Source organism: Dipodomys merriami, unplaced genomic scaffold (assembly GCF_024711535.1).
Source record: "Dipodomys merriami isolate MVZ:Mamm:240054 unplaced genomic scaffold, mDipMer1.0.p SCAF_11, whole genome shotgun sequence".
NCBI lineage: Eukaryota > Metazoa > Chordata > Mammalia > Rodentia > Heteromyidae > Dipodomys > Dipodomys merriami.
In genome coordinates, this window is record NW_027202382.1 from 18,183,506 (window position 1) to 18,197,556 (window position 14,051).

The following is a 14,051-nucleotide window of genomic DNA, read 5'->3' on the forward strand; positions in this document are numbered from 1 at the left end:
GTGTATCCTGGGGCTTGAACTCAGGGCCTAGGTGCTGTCCCCGTCTTTTTTGCTCAAGCACAGCTCCACTTCCGGCTCTTTTTTTTTTTTTTGGGTGATTCATTGGAGATAAGAATCTCATGGTGGGGGTGGGTGGGAGGAGTTGGTGGAGAGGGAAGTGATGGTAGGGGGAAAACAAGGGAGTGCTCGCTACAAAATGTACTTATTATCCTACTCATGTAACTGTAACACCTCTGTACAACATTATACATATACATATACATATATATATATATGTATATATAATTTCATGGTCTTTCCTGGCCAGCCTGGCTTTGAACTGCAATCCACTGGTTGCTTTTCTTTTCTTTCTTTCTTTCTTTTTTTTTTTTTGCCAGTCCTGGGCTTGAACTCTGGGCCTGGTCACTGCCCCTGAGCTCTTCAGCTCAAGGTGAGCACTCTACCACTTGAGCCACAGTGCCACTTCTGGCTTTTTCTGCTTATGTGGTGCTAAGGAATTGAACCCAGGGCTTCATGCATGCGAGGCAAGCATTCTACCACTGAGCCACCTTCCCAGCCCCTGGTTGCTTTTCTTGATGAGGAAAAGGCAGGAGGTCCATGGTCAGAATCAAAGCTGGCAGGTGAAAGTTATGGCTTCAAATGCATTTTTGCTTTTCCACTAAAGGTGGGACTCACGGGGGTCCCTCTCTGGTAGAGGCAGCTGGGAAGAGCCAGCTAGTACAGAGAGAGGGCTGCCCACCACTGGCATTAGTGCTTTACAGAAACAGGATCCATAGCCTGAGGCCCAGGAACCCCTCTGGCCAGGAAAAAGCCCTCAGGGAGGTGACCACACAACATACATTCAGGCCATGGGTTTATGATTCTCCCACTGAGCCGTTGATTGCCTATCTATATTATCATATAGATCTGGATTTTTCCCCCCTTTGAGCTTTTTTGGCACTGTGGAAGACTATGGTTTAGGAGACATATGAAATAGTTGTAAATGATGAAAAGCTGAAGGGAGTGTGTCCTGCAGATTGCTCAAAGGCAGTGACCGAAGGCTTTCTACAGGACAGCATCCCTGACTCAGAGTCACAAGCAGATCAGAAGGCCTCCCCTAGCCTGGGGTGGGCCCTGCTTCCTCAGGAAGGGCAGGGCTGCAGCGGTGGAGCAGCCTGCTCCAGGCAGTGGATCCGTAGCAGCTCGTAGACTTGCTCAATTCTCCAGCAAGCCTGATTGGCTTTGGCCCTGAGTCTGGGAGATTTGGCTTGGTTTCCTGTGGGACAGGTCTCAGGAAGGGAAGCCTCCTGAGTCTGCCACCACCCTGGTCACTGCAATCATGGGGCCTGTGCCTCCACCCCCAGCCCCCAGTGGGGCTTGGCTCAACAGGCCCCGCCGTGTGTGTGTGTGTGTGTGTGTGTGTGTGTGTGTGTGTGTGTGTGTGTGTGTGTGTGTGTGTGTGTGTGTGTGTGTGTGTGTGCTTTTGGCAATTGGTGTCTATCAGGGTCAGGGGGTTGGTGACTTGTCACTGCTTGAGGTCAAGGAAACATGGTACATGGGGTCATCTACCAAGGGAGAGACTCTCATGGGCAGATCCACCTGTGATGGACATGTGAAGCATCCAGGGACAGTGGCCCAGGAGGCAGCTACACCAAGTCCTGCCTTTGCCAATTCAACGGCATGGCAACTTGACGTGCAGCATTTCAGACACTCTGTGACTTGGTCCTAGAACCTGAAAGTCCACACCGTTGCAGGGAGTTGGCAGGGCAGAGTGCCCTTCCCATAAATGAAATTTCCCAGTCATATTCCTGGCTGAGGCACAGTGGTGGGAGGGCATGATCTCCAGACTCATCTATGTGGTGACAGTCTAGAACTCGGGATCAAACAAGTTCACTTGTGGCCAGGCATGGTGGTATACACCTGTAATCTCAGCACTTTAGAGTCAGGGGGAAGATGAACAAGAGTTCTAGGCCAGCCTGAGCTACAAAAGCCAAGGGCTAGGGATGTAGCTCACTGGTAGAATATTTGGCTAGCACCACAAATAAATAAGTTAAGTGAACAAACAAACAAATGAATGAAAGACTTCAGTGCTGAAGCAGGTGGAACAAACAACTCTGTCCTCTGGAAACAATAGACAGGTGCGCTGCTCACAGCACGAAAGCATTTGTAGAGGAAGCCTCCACAGCACGGCATCTGTTCTTAGCTTCTCCTCAACTCTATGTAGGTTTTACTTCTTGAGACATCCCATCATATTGTCATGACAGCAGCTGATGTCTGTGAGCTCTGACAACACAGAGACATTGTTCTGACCATGTGAAGTGTATAGACTCAGTTGAGCTTCACAACTGTTCTAAGAAGCAGGAATTATTGATTGATTGATTTGTTGCCAGTTCTGCCAGTCCTGGGGCTTGAACTAAGGGCCTGTGTGCTAGCTCTGAGCTCTTTCTTTTTTGATAAAGGCTAGCACTCTACCACTTTCACCCACAATCACATTTCTGTCTTTTTTTTTTTTTTTTTAAGTGGTTGGAGAGTCTCATGAACTTTCCTGCCTGAACTGGCTTTAAACTGTGATCCTTAGATCTCAGCCTCCTGAGTAGCTAGGATTACAGGTGTGAGCCACCAGCACAGCACTGAGCTTTTTGGGGTTGTTGTTTTAATAGCAGTTATTCAAAGAAGTTATAATCTCCTAATTCAGGTTATAAGGACAATTCTTCTTGCCCAATGTCACCCCTTCCTTTGTTCTCCCCCATTTTCTCCCTCCTGTCCTCACCCTCAAGTTTGAATCATTTCTTAAACTCAATGTATGGGGAAGGAAACAAGCAGGACAAGTAATACAATGTGCCTAAAATCACATGAAGTTAGGATTTGAACCCAGGCCTCCAGACCTTGCTCTTACCCTTATTAGTCTGTGGCTTTCATCTTCCTTTGAAGTGGGGGGGGGGTCATGCCCACTCTTCCCCAGCAGCAGGGGAAAGGCTTGACTCCCAGAGCCCTGGGTGTGTGACAGGAGGACATCCATCCATTCCTAGTACATACCTAGATCCAGATGCAGGGCAGGCCCGTTCCCGGCCAGGGTGGGGTCCAGGGCGGCAGGAGGGGCCCGAGGGCTATTGTGGAATTCCCAGCGCTTCATCTGTAGCTGCTGCAGCCAGTACAGCATCACTTGTTTGGTAGGAGCCTGAGAAGCATAGGTTTAGATGGCAAGGCCTGTGCCTACTGGGTGGCACGGGTATGCTTGTGGGAGAAGGTCACAGGCGGCTCAGGCCTTCTCTCTTCCCTTCCCCCCCCAAATATTGTCAGTGTGGATGGGTACCCACCTCTGAAATATACACATCTTGGCTCTGAGCTCCCATTCAAAGGTTCCTTAACCTCTTTGGGCTTGTTTCCTCATAAACAGCTGCTTTATAGAATAGATATAAAGAGCTGGGTTTTGGTGGCTTATACCTGTAAGCCTAGCTATTCAGGATTGGGGTTCAAAGCCAGCTTGGGCAGGAAAGTCCGTGAGACTTTTTTTTGTTGTTGTTGGTGGTGGTGGGGGCTTGAACTCAGGACCTAGGTGCTGTCCCTGAGTTCTTTTGCTCAATGCTAGTGCTCTACCACTTTGAGCCACAGTGGGGGGCTGGGAAGGTGGCTCAGTGGTAGAGCGCTTGCCTTGCATGCATGAGGCCCTGGGTTCGATTCCTCAGCACCACATAAGCAAAAAGAAAAAAGCCAGAAGTGGTGCTGTGGCTCAAGTGGTAGAGTGCTAGCCTTGAGCTGAAGAGCTGAGGGACAGCGCCCAGGCCCAGAGTTCAGACCCCATGAACGGACCTCCCCCCACCCCCAAAAAAAAGAGTTTCATGGGGGACTTTTCTGCCTGGGTTCACTTTGAACTGCCATCCTCAGATCTCAGCCTCCTGAGTAGCCAGGATTACAGATATGAGCCACTGGTGCTCATGAGACTCTCATCTCCAATTAAGTACCAGAAAACTGGAAGTGGAGCTGTGGCTCGAAATGGTAGAGTGCTAGCCTTGAGTGGTAAAGCTCAGGGACAGCGCCTAGGCTCTGAATTCAAGCCCTATGACCAAGAACAACAAAAATAAATAAATAAAATATAAGATATAAGGATGAAATGTCCAACACAGCATCTGGCACATAGCAGATGCTCCAACTGTGTTTGCTGGACAGAGGAGCAGGGGAGATTGTCTCTGCTGCGACACAAGGAAAAGGGCTTTGGAACTCTGATGAGGGTGGGCCCTGACCCCATTTTCTATGATGTGATGGGGGCTGCAGGTTGCAATGAAACCCTGGGAAGCCACACATACACCATGACAAAGTGGTAGCACAGTCTAGGGGCTTCAGCACGGCAAACAAATTAGCAGTAAGTGCTGGTGCTGATTTCTTAGCACTGGATGGTCCAAGGATCCACTTTCATACCCAGTAACTTCCTGGTCCTTGGGGAGGGAGGCAAGTAAGAGTGACCAGCCATTTCTACATATCTCCGGGATGGCCTAGGCATATTTGAGTAGTGCTGGTCCCAGAACCTGGTCTTCCATTTCTAGACTAGAACTTGATTGTCATCTGTAGTCAGGAGATGTGTGGCTTACAAGAGAAGGCATGAGATCATATGGGCACAGAGGATGGGAGTGGGCAGACAGTGAGCCCCACCAAACTGCCCATAATTAAGGTCCTATGACAGCAGTAGCAAGCTCTGTGGGCAAGCAAGACAAACTCTACCTTAGAGAACCACAGATGAGGGGTTGAAAGACCCAAGCCTGTCATACAGGTGGTTATGAGATGGAATGATGACCACCAATCTTCTCTTTCCATCCAGGGTCCCTCAGAGACCACAGCCCCTTCCTTGACCTTAATGCTGACAAACTCTGCCCAAGCCCTAACAATCCCTTTATTAAACAAGTCACAAGATACATATATACTGAGCACCTACTCTGTGTCAGAATCAGTTCTAGACCCTGAGCCAATCTAACCAGGCAGCCAGCTAGTCACTTGGGCCATCCCTTGCCATCTCTCCATATTCTACTTCTTCTACCACTGCCCTCTGCCTTTCCCCAGCTCTAGTTCAACCACCGTTCCCTCTGCATGGGCCCCTGACTCTGGATTCACCTTTCCCTAATCCGTCTTTACCTAGTAGCCAGAATGAGCTCTGTGAGCATTCCAGTCTCATTATTCTTTCTCGCTCAGGGTTCTTAAACGACTTCCATAACCTACAGGACAAAGTCCAAGCTTCTTAGTCCACCCCTACACCTCTTCAAAATGCTCTACCATTAAAAAAAACCCAAAACACTTTTTAGTCTTTTTTTTTTTTTGAAGCAGAATCTCAAGCTGGCCTTGAACTTGCTCTTTAGCCCAAGTTGGCCTCAAACACATCACCCGTAGTGCCCTAGATTACAGGTGTACATCACCATGCCTCGTTTCCAGCTGATCTTCTAGGCCCTGTACATGTATCCTAGGCTCCAATAATTTGCTTGGCAGTTATGAGTGCATCATTGTTTCCCTCCCTCTTTCTTTCATTTCTTCTTTCTCCTCCCCCACTCTCTCTTTCTTCCTTTTTTTAATATTGTACAAAGGACATGATGGTTTCTGATGTCTCAGCCTGCAGCACCCTCCTCCCTTTTGTCTTCTGGTCACAGCACAGTTCTAGGTCACAGGGATGCCTTGCTGGATAGCCCCTCCCTCTCTGGTCACCTCCTTTTCCTGGTAAGGCATCTCACTGTGTTCCCCACCCCAAGTCAGCCTGACTCATCACACCTTAAGGAGTCTTGAGGGTGGCTTGCGGGCAGGGACAGGTCTAAGCACTCTATATCCCAGGGCCTAGCTCAGAGCCAAGCACATTCAAGGATTCATGGAATAGTAAAAACCACATGTTCAACAACCTGTACCTAGCACTTCACTTATAGGAGACCCAAGAAGATATGCCCTCTAAAATGCCTTCCTTGCCATTATTATTGTTGTTGTTGTTGTTATTGTCATTATTTTGTTGATTGTGGGGGCTGAACTCTGAGCCTGGGTGCTGTCCCTCAGCTCTTCAGCTCAAGGCTAGCACTCTACCACTTGAGCCATAGCGCCACTTCCAGCCTATTCTGCTTATGTGGTGCTGAGGAATCGAATCCAGGATATCATGCATGCAAGGCAAGCACTCTACAATGGGCTACCTTCCCAGCTTTCTTGCCATTATTTTAATTGAGTCCTCCAATGTGGTCACCAGCCAAGACTCAAGGAGAACCAAACATGTAGGCATCCAGATGCCAAAGCATCTGGAGGTTAGAAAATGGGGAGATGGGGATGGGGATGGGGAGGGAGGCAACCTTCTTGGACTTGCCTCTGCCCCCCATATCTGTCTTCCCCGTGAAGTGGTGGTACACTTCCTCTTCACACACACATTCTGCCTGGTTTCCATTATCCTGCCTATGCAAGTATGTTCATCCAGCAAGCATTTACCAAGTATCCACTAGTTTAGACATGCTTAGCTGAACAATATAGGCTGACCAGTGAAACCTATCTGTTTTCCTCCTAACCTCTGCCAACGTGAGCTTCACTTCCTTCAGCCAAAACATCAAGAAGGGAATCCTGGCCTTGAGGACAGTGACCATGGTATCTTGACCATAATCCCAAGTGAGAAAGTTATAGCCACTGTAGTTAGGCACACCCCAGAACAGTTTACATAGCAACAAGAGGTACAAAGACTCAAGGATAGCTAGGCTCTGGTGTCTCATACCTGTAATCCTGGCTGCTCAGAAGATTAGACCTAAGGATGGTGATTTGAAGCCAGCTGGGCAGACAAATCTGAGAGATTCTTCTCTCCAATTAACCAGCAAAATATCTGAAGTGTGGCTCAAGTGGTAGAGCACCAGATTTGAGCAGAAAAAGCCAAGGAACAGCAGCCAGGCTCAATACCAGCACAGCACAAACCAAACCAAACCAAACGGAACAGAACCCGCCCTCCCACCCTCACCCCAAGCCACCAGGATTCTAAGCGCAGACCACACCACTGGGCAGGCCGTTCACTTCATCTCTCAATCACTCAGTTTCTTAAGCCATGGAATGAGAGCCTGGTCCATGCCCAGGGGCACACACGGAGGAAATGGGTGGGAAAGCCTTTGTAAAGCTCGAGCTCCGGGCACTCGGAGGTGATCACTCCAGCGGTCACCTAGGGGGAGGACACCGTTCCACTTACCTTGAGGGTGATCACCCGGCTGGGGGTCTTGATCTCGAAAGTCCCCTCCTCGGCGTCGACCTTGCAGTCGAAGACCGCACTGGAGAGGTCGATGCTGTCCAGGGGGTTAGCGTCCTGCGCCGTCCGCGAGTAATACAGGTGGCATTTCCCCTCGTCGTAGAAGAACCAGCGGCATTTCCAGCCCCGGAGGGGCCCTTTACCGCCAAACTTACTTAAATATCCGCAGAGTTTCTTGGGGGCCGTTTCCAGGGACTGGGCGCAGCCCTCAGGCTCCAAGTCCGGGATCCTGGCCAACGCGGGGGGCTCTCTCGAGTCTGGCAGAGAAGGGGTAGATTCCGGGGTGTCCTCTCGAGTGCTCGCCATCGCTGCCAGCCGAAGCCCACGGAGGGACACTTAGCCCAAACCCCGGAGACCCAGCCGGCAGCTCCGAAGAGGTGGACACCTGAGAGGGGGCGGGGCCACACATGCCCGTCCCCCAGCAGAGGACAGCGGGCTCCGATTGGCTGACATGCATGAGCCGCAAAAGCGGTAAACCAGGTTGGGAGCTAGGCCCCGCCCCTGCCACCCGCAGGCCACGCCCCTCACGACCTCCATCGATTTCTCCAGGAAACGCCTACTTCCTGTCTTAAACTCCACCCTCCCGGCCATCTTTAGTGAGGGCAGCTCTCCGGTGCGAGGGAGATGCGGATTAAAGGCGTAGTAGGTCTGGAGTAGGCTAGTGTGGGGAATGATTTGTGAAGAGACCACGGTTCCTGGGTTTATTGTTCTGATGGCTCGCCTAGTAACAGGGATGGCGCCTTCTATAGCCTCGTGGACCGCCCGCCTCTTCCCTTTAGGGGCCTCTTGGACCACCGTCCGGAGGGCGCATTACATCGTCATTGGCTGAGAGCGCGTCGGTCTCATAGTTCCACTTCCGGCGCTGTTCCGAGAGGGCGGGGCGTGCCGGGAGGGCGGGGCGTGCCGGGAGGGCGGGGCTTTCCCTAAACCCCGCAATGAATCTCGGTGTGCCTCTCGGTGTGTCTCGGTCGGAAACCGCAGCGCTGCCGGAATGCAGTGCCAGGCCTAGGGCTCTAATCAAATGTGTAAATAAATAATAAATGAATGTCTCAACAGTTATCGCGGGTCAAAACAGCTGACACAACTTCCTGACTCCTTTTACCTCTTCTCAAGTTCCTCCCCCAGGGCTGTGCAGATCTGCGCAGAGGTATCGTCCTTGCTCCTACCTTCACCGCCTCCTGTTGCTGTAGCTTCCCGGCCATCCCGGGAGGAATCCTGGCGCCAGGCCGAGGGCATCCACCAGAATCGGGGTGGGGAAGGAGGGACGGCTCTGACTGCACCTGCAGGATTTTCAGATTCTCTTTTCTGCCACGTTGAGCCATTCACTGAGAATGTGATTGGATGAGAGAATTACGTACAAAAAGGGAAACTACACCATAATGGAATGGTATATTCGTCAGCTTAAAAATGAATGAAATTTATTAAAAGGGAATGAAATTCTGGTACATGCTACAACATGGATGGATATTAAGGGCATTACACTAAATGAAATAAGCTAGACCAAAGGACAAATATTGTCTAATTCTGCTTAGATGAGGTGCCATAAAGGCAGAAAGTATAATAGGAGAGTTATCAGAGCCTGGGGAAAGAATGGGAATTACTGTTTTCTGGACACAGAATTTCTTCTTTTCTTTTCCTTTCTTCTTCCTCCTCTTCTTCCTCCTCCTCTTCCTCCTTTTTAAACAAACAATTGTATGAGCCAGGTTCAGTGGCTTATACCTGTAACTTCAGCTATTCAGGAGGAGGAGACTAGGAGGATCATGGTTTGAACTTTGCCTGGAGAAAAAATTCATGACTCCTTTTTCAACCAATAAAAGCTAGGTGCAGTGGCTTCCAACTGACATCTCAGCTACAAGGGAAGCATAAATAGGAGGATCAAGGTCCAGGCAGGCCCAGGCATAACTGGGAGATCTTATTTAAAAATTAAAGCAAAATGGGATGGGGAGTGTGTCTCAAGTGGTAAAAGTGCCTGCCTACCTCGGAAGTACAAGACACCAAGTTCAAACCCTAGTACAGTGAGCAAAGTAAAGTCAGTATGATTTTAATTGACTGTGGTTGACATATGCTAGCTTGTATCACTGTGACAAAATGCCTGCAGAAAAAAAAAAAAAAAAAAGAGGAGAAGGATTCCGTTGGTATCCCTTTTGCCTGTAGCAAGACAGAATGTCATGGTGGGAGCATGTAATAGAGCAAAGCTGTTCCTCCTAACAGCCAGAAAGAAGGAGGAGAAGAGGGAGGAGGTGGTGATGGTTAAGAGAGGCAAGGCTTCCCTTGTTCTATTACTCAAGGGCACACCCCAATAATCTTGTCTTATTAGGTCTTGCTCCTAAAGTTTACAACTCCTCCCAACAGTGCCATCACTTGAACTCTGGGGGATGGGGATAGGACATTTAAGATCCAGACCATAATCAAAAGCTATACACCTGTAGTACACTCATGAGTTTAGAGATAACTATGAAGTTGTGAAACGAACCCCCAATCAATGCCATAAACATGTCCATTGCCTCCCAATGTTTCCAGATGCCCTCTTTTTTATTGCAGTAACCTTAAAACGAGCTCTACCCTTGAAGTAAGGAGGTCAGGTCTGGCCAGCACCATATTGGCCACATAGTGGATGGTAAGATCTGGCATCTTGTCTTCATGCTGGGGGAAAGAAACCCCCTGCCCATCACCTGCCTCCCAGGTGATGGTCTGGCTGGCACTTGGGGCAGGCACTTGGCTGATAGGTTACTGAATCTGTCAGTCCAGTGCCTGGGACTGGGAATTTCCTGTGGACCTGTCTCCTGCTCCAACCCTATTTAGGCCAGGGCCAGCCCAACTGCCATTATGCCATGCCATATGTGACTCTATGATTGTTTCCTGTGTCCTGTGTCCTGGCTCCTGGCTCATCTCCAGTCATCATGGTGTTCTAATTCAGCTCTCCACTGGAACCGAATTGGATTGTTGGTATTGTTTTTGTTCTTTCTTTCCTCTTTAGCCAGGCTAAAAGCCCCCTCCCTTACCCCGGGCAAGCAACCTTCTGAACCTGATGTCTACGAGGTAAACTTCTTTAGCTTTTGCATATTAGTGATATCGTGGAATGTTTAGCTTTCTGTGTGTGGCTTATTTCACTTGGAGGGGTAGGAAACCTTTTATCTGTTAAGGGCCATTTGGATATTTATAACTTACAGAACTAATAATACAGGCAGAGGCCATGGACAACTGACGGAAAGCACATGTGTCTTCCCTGTCCTATGCCAAAAGATTTCATGGACTCATAGTGGTCCAGAGGGTGGACCTTCTCCATCCATGGTAATGTCTCCACACTCACCCATATTGTTGCAAATAGGCAGAACTTCCTTCTTTTTTAAGGGTCAATAATAAATACCCCCAATATATGTATATACTACATTTTCTTTATTCTGATTGCAGAATTTCTATTTGGGGTGATGAAAAGTATCTAGAAACAGTAGTGGTGATACTGTACAACACTGTGAATGTATTTAATGCCACAGAACTGTTCAATTAAAATGGTTAAAACGGCTCCCTCCCTCCCTCCCTTTCTCCCTTCCTTCCTTTTCTTCCTTCCTTCCTTCCTTCCTTCCTTCCTTCCTTCCTTCCTTCCTTCCTTCCTTCCTTCCTTCCTTCCTTCCTTTGTAATGCTAAGGTTTGAACTCAGAACCTCGTGCTTGCTGGCTTTTTTTTTCTTTAGTTACTTTTCAGGTAGCTCCTCATGTTTGTACCTTGGCTGGGCTTGGATCATAATCCTATCTATGCCTCCTTTATGGCTAAAATGGCAAGTGTGATGTATATTTTACCTAAATTAAAGAGGTTTTTAAAAAGTGAATCCATGAAGAGACCCAATGATGATAACCAGACCTGCCTTGGATGCTGGTTGTGAGGATGCTTCAGGCTTCTGTGCAGCATTTCCAGGTCCACACAACCCTTTGTAAAACAAAAGCACTTAAAGAGGGAAGGAGGGCCTCAGAAGCCTGACGTGAAAGGCAGGAAAGAAGAAACTAAAGGTCGACAGGCCAACAAACATTTGAACTGTGTGTGCAGGAAGCCTATGAGGAGCCACATGAAAAGGACACAGTTAATAGTCACACACATGCAAGTCAACGTGAGAAAGAAGGGGGACGGGGGACTGAGGCATTGAGCGGTGATCTGTCTGTCTTTGTCGTTGTCTCTGCTGTCCGTCTCCTTTTCTTAAAGCCATTGAGACACATGACACACATGGAAAAAAGACAGACCCAATCCCATTTGGGCAAAGAAGACAATCTAACAGAAACCTTGCGATGGCTGTCGGCTGATGTTGGTGCTTGATGTTACAGGATGTGACATTATAGGATGTGTTACAGGATGTGACATTATAGGATGTGATGTGATGCAGGGCCCTTTAGTATTCTCCACAGTGCCCTGCAACAGAACCCACACCAACCGTCTCCTCCTCCTGCTCTAGAGTAACCATGTCCTTTCAGAAATGGTCTTCCTTCATCCCTCACCTGCAATGACAGAGAACAAGCATGTCTGGCATCCATCAGGCCAAACTTGTACCTCAGGCCCATTCAGTCACTGGGCACCACTTTCCCTGGTGGAGCTTCTGCCTAGTCGGTGTGAAGGCTGTGGGTGTGGCCGGCTTAGGCCACAGGCTACCACTCTGTCAACCCCATGGTAAAGCGTTGAAACGGTTAATGGAAGCCCCTTAACTTTTCCACCCCTTCTGTGGGTTGAGTTCTGCCCCCACCCCTAGTATTTTGACGTCCTAATCCTCAGCATCTCAGAATAGAACTGTATTCCAAGATCAGACCTTAATATAAAGAAGCAAAAAAAGATCAGTAGAGTGGCCCTCATCTAATATGACTAGGGTCCTTGTAAAAGAGATCAGGTGACAGACACAGAAGGCAGACCATGTCAAGCCCTGGGAGAGGCAGTGGTAGAGCAGGAAAGGAGGAAACCAGCCCTGCAGAAATCTGGATCCTGGACTTCCAGCCTCCAGGAAGGTGAGAAAAACTGCTTTGGTGTTTTGTTACAGCAGCTTCAGCAAACTCATACATACCTCTAGCAACAGGGAGCTTCCTTGGGAACTCAGCAGAGAGAGCCTACTTAAGCTTGTAACACTCGCCGTTCTTAGAAGCACTTTTTAAGGAGCTCAAGCAGGAAGTCCTGTCAGATAGCTTTATATCAGTTGTTTTCCCCAAATCCCAACCAGCTTCTGCTTTTATCAGCGAAATTGGGTGGGTGGCTGGAGGCAGGCTGTACAGATCCCAGATGTGGAGTGGGGTGCCATTGGAATTTTCATCTGCTGATAACAAATTTTGGGGCCTTGCTTTTCCCCACTTGTAAAATAAGATCACAATACCTTTTCAGGACTTCATTGAATATTTGTAAAGGTGGAAAGTTAGGGATGGATGATACTTGGTTAGGTATTCCAGATCTGAACCAATGCATTATATGCTCAATGCTGCACCAGGAGTCACTGTTGATCTAGATCCATGGACTGCTCCACATGCACTTCTGGATGTCACATCAACATTGGTCCACACTTCCCCTTCTGCTACCATATTAACTGTCAGCTAGTGACATCTGGTGGCCTGTTGTGGGTACTGCCTTCTGGGATGCTCAGTCCCTGGACAGATCCTTTCTAAAGGAGCAGAAAAGCCTTAACACCTTATAAATGCAGGTTACTGATCTGACACCTTTAAAAATTAATGTATTTCAAACATTCCTTTGAGGGCTGGGGATATGGATTGGTGGTGGAGTGCTTGCTAACCTGCATGAAGCCTTGGGTTTGATTCCTCAGTACTACATACACAAAAAGCTGGAAGTGGCATTGTGGCTCAAGTGGTAGAATGCTAGCCTTGAACAAAAAGAAGCTCAGGGACGGTGCCTAGGTCCTAAGTTCAAGCCCTAGGATTGGCAAAAACATTCCCTTGATATTTATTTAGCAAAGATAAGAAAAGCTGATTTTTTGCTCAAACTGTGTATTTGTATTCACAATAAGAATTTATTACATGAACTACTAAACCATTATTTTCAAGCTATTTGCAGTTATCTTCCTTATCAATTTTTCCTTTCTTTTCTATGAAATTGCGTGTGTGTGTGTGTGTGTGTGTGTGTGTGTGTGTGTGTGTGTACTGGGGCTTGACCTCAAAGCCTTTCACTCTTCCTTAACTTTTTTGCTCAAGGCTGGAACTCACTCTGCCACTTGAGCCATGCCTCCATGTTTGTTTTTTGCTGGTTCATTAGAGATAGGAGTCTCACAGATTTGGATTCAAACTTCATTCTTCAGATTTTGTTTTTGTTTTTGTTTTTTTTGGGTCCAGTCGTGGGCCTGAACTCTGGGCCTGGGTGCTGTCCCTCAGCTCTTCAGCTCAAGGCTAGCACTCTACCATTTGAGCCACAGCGCCACTTCCGGCTTTTTTCTTTTTGCTTATGTGGTGCTGAGGAATCGAACCCAGGGCCTCATGCATGCAAGGCAAGCGCTCTACCACTGAGCCACCTTCCCAGCCCTCATTCTTCAGATTTTAACCTGAGTCTTCAGATCTCACCTTTGAGTGGCTAAGAATACAGGTATGAGCCACAGGTATCTGGTATTAAGTTCTTTTTTGTTGTTGTTGTTGGTTGTGGGGGCTGAACTCTGGGCCTGTGTGCTGTCCCTCAGCTCTTCAGCTCAAGGCTAGCACCCTACCACTTGAGCCACAGCACTACTTCTGGCTTTTTTCTGCCTATGTGGTGCTGAAGAATCAAACCCAGGGTCTCATGCATGTGAGGCAATCACTCTACCACTGAGCCACCTTCCCAGCCCCATAAGTTCTTTTATTAAGGAAGGAATAATTTACATGAATGTAGTTATATACTT

The 14,051-nt window shown here is 48.3% G+C and overlaps 1 protein-coding gene across 3 annotated transcripts in view; it reads right to left on the reverse strand.

Annotated features, from left to right (window-relative positions):
* Positions 1-7,765, reverse strand: part of Tbc1d2 (TBC1 domain family member 2) — a 39,911-nt gene extending 32,146 nt beyond the window's left edge. The window contains exons 1-2 of one of the 3 annotated variants that reach the window (XM_070010515.1): positions 7,154-7,765; positions 3,016-3,157 (exon numbers count right to left, since the gene is read on the reverse strand). In XM_070010515.1, the coding sequence (XP_069866616.1) occupies positions 3,016-3,157; positions 7,154-7,516 (505 nt within the window). In that variant the 5' untranslated portion in view covers positions 7,517-7,765. The remainder of the gene's footprint in view (positions 1-3,015; positions 3,158-7,153) is intronic. The other 2 variants (XM_070010524.1, XM_070010529.1) reach the window with 2 other exon arrangements.
* Positions 7,766-14,051: the final 6,286 nt, after the last annotated feature.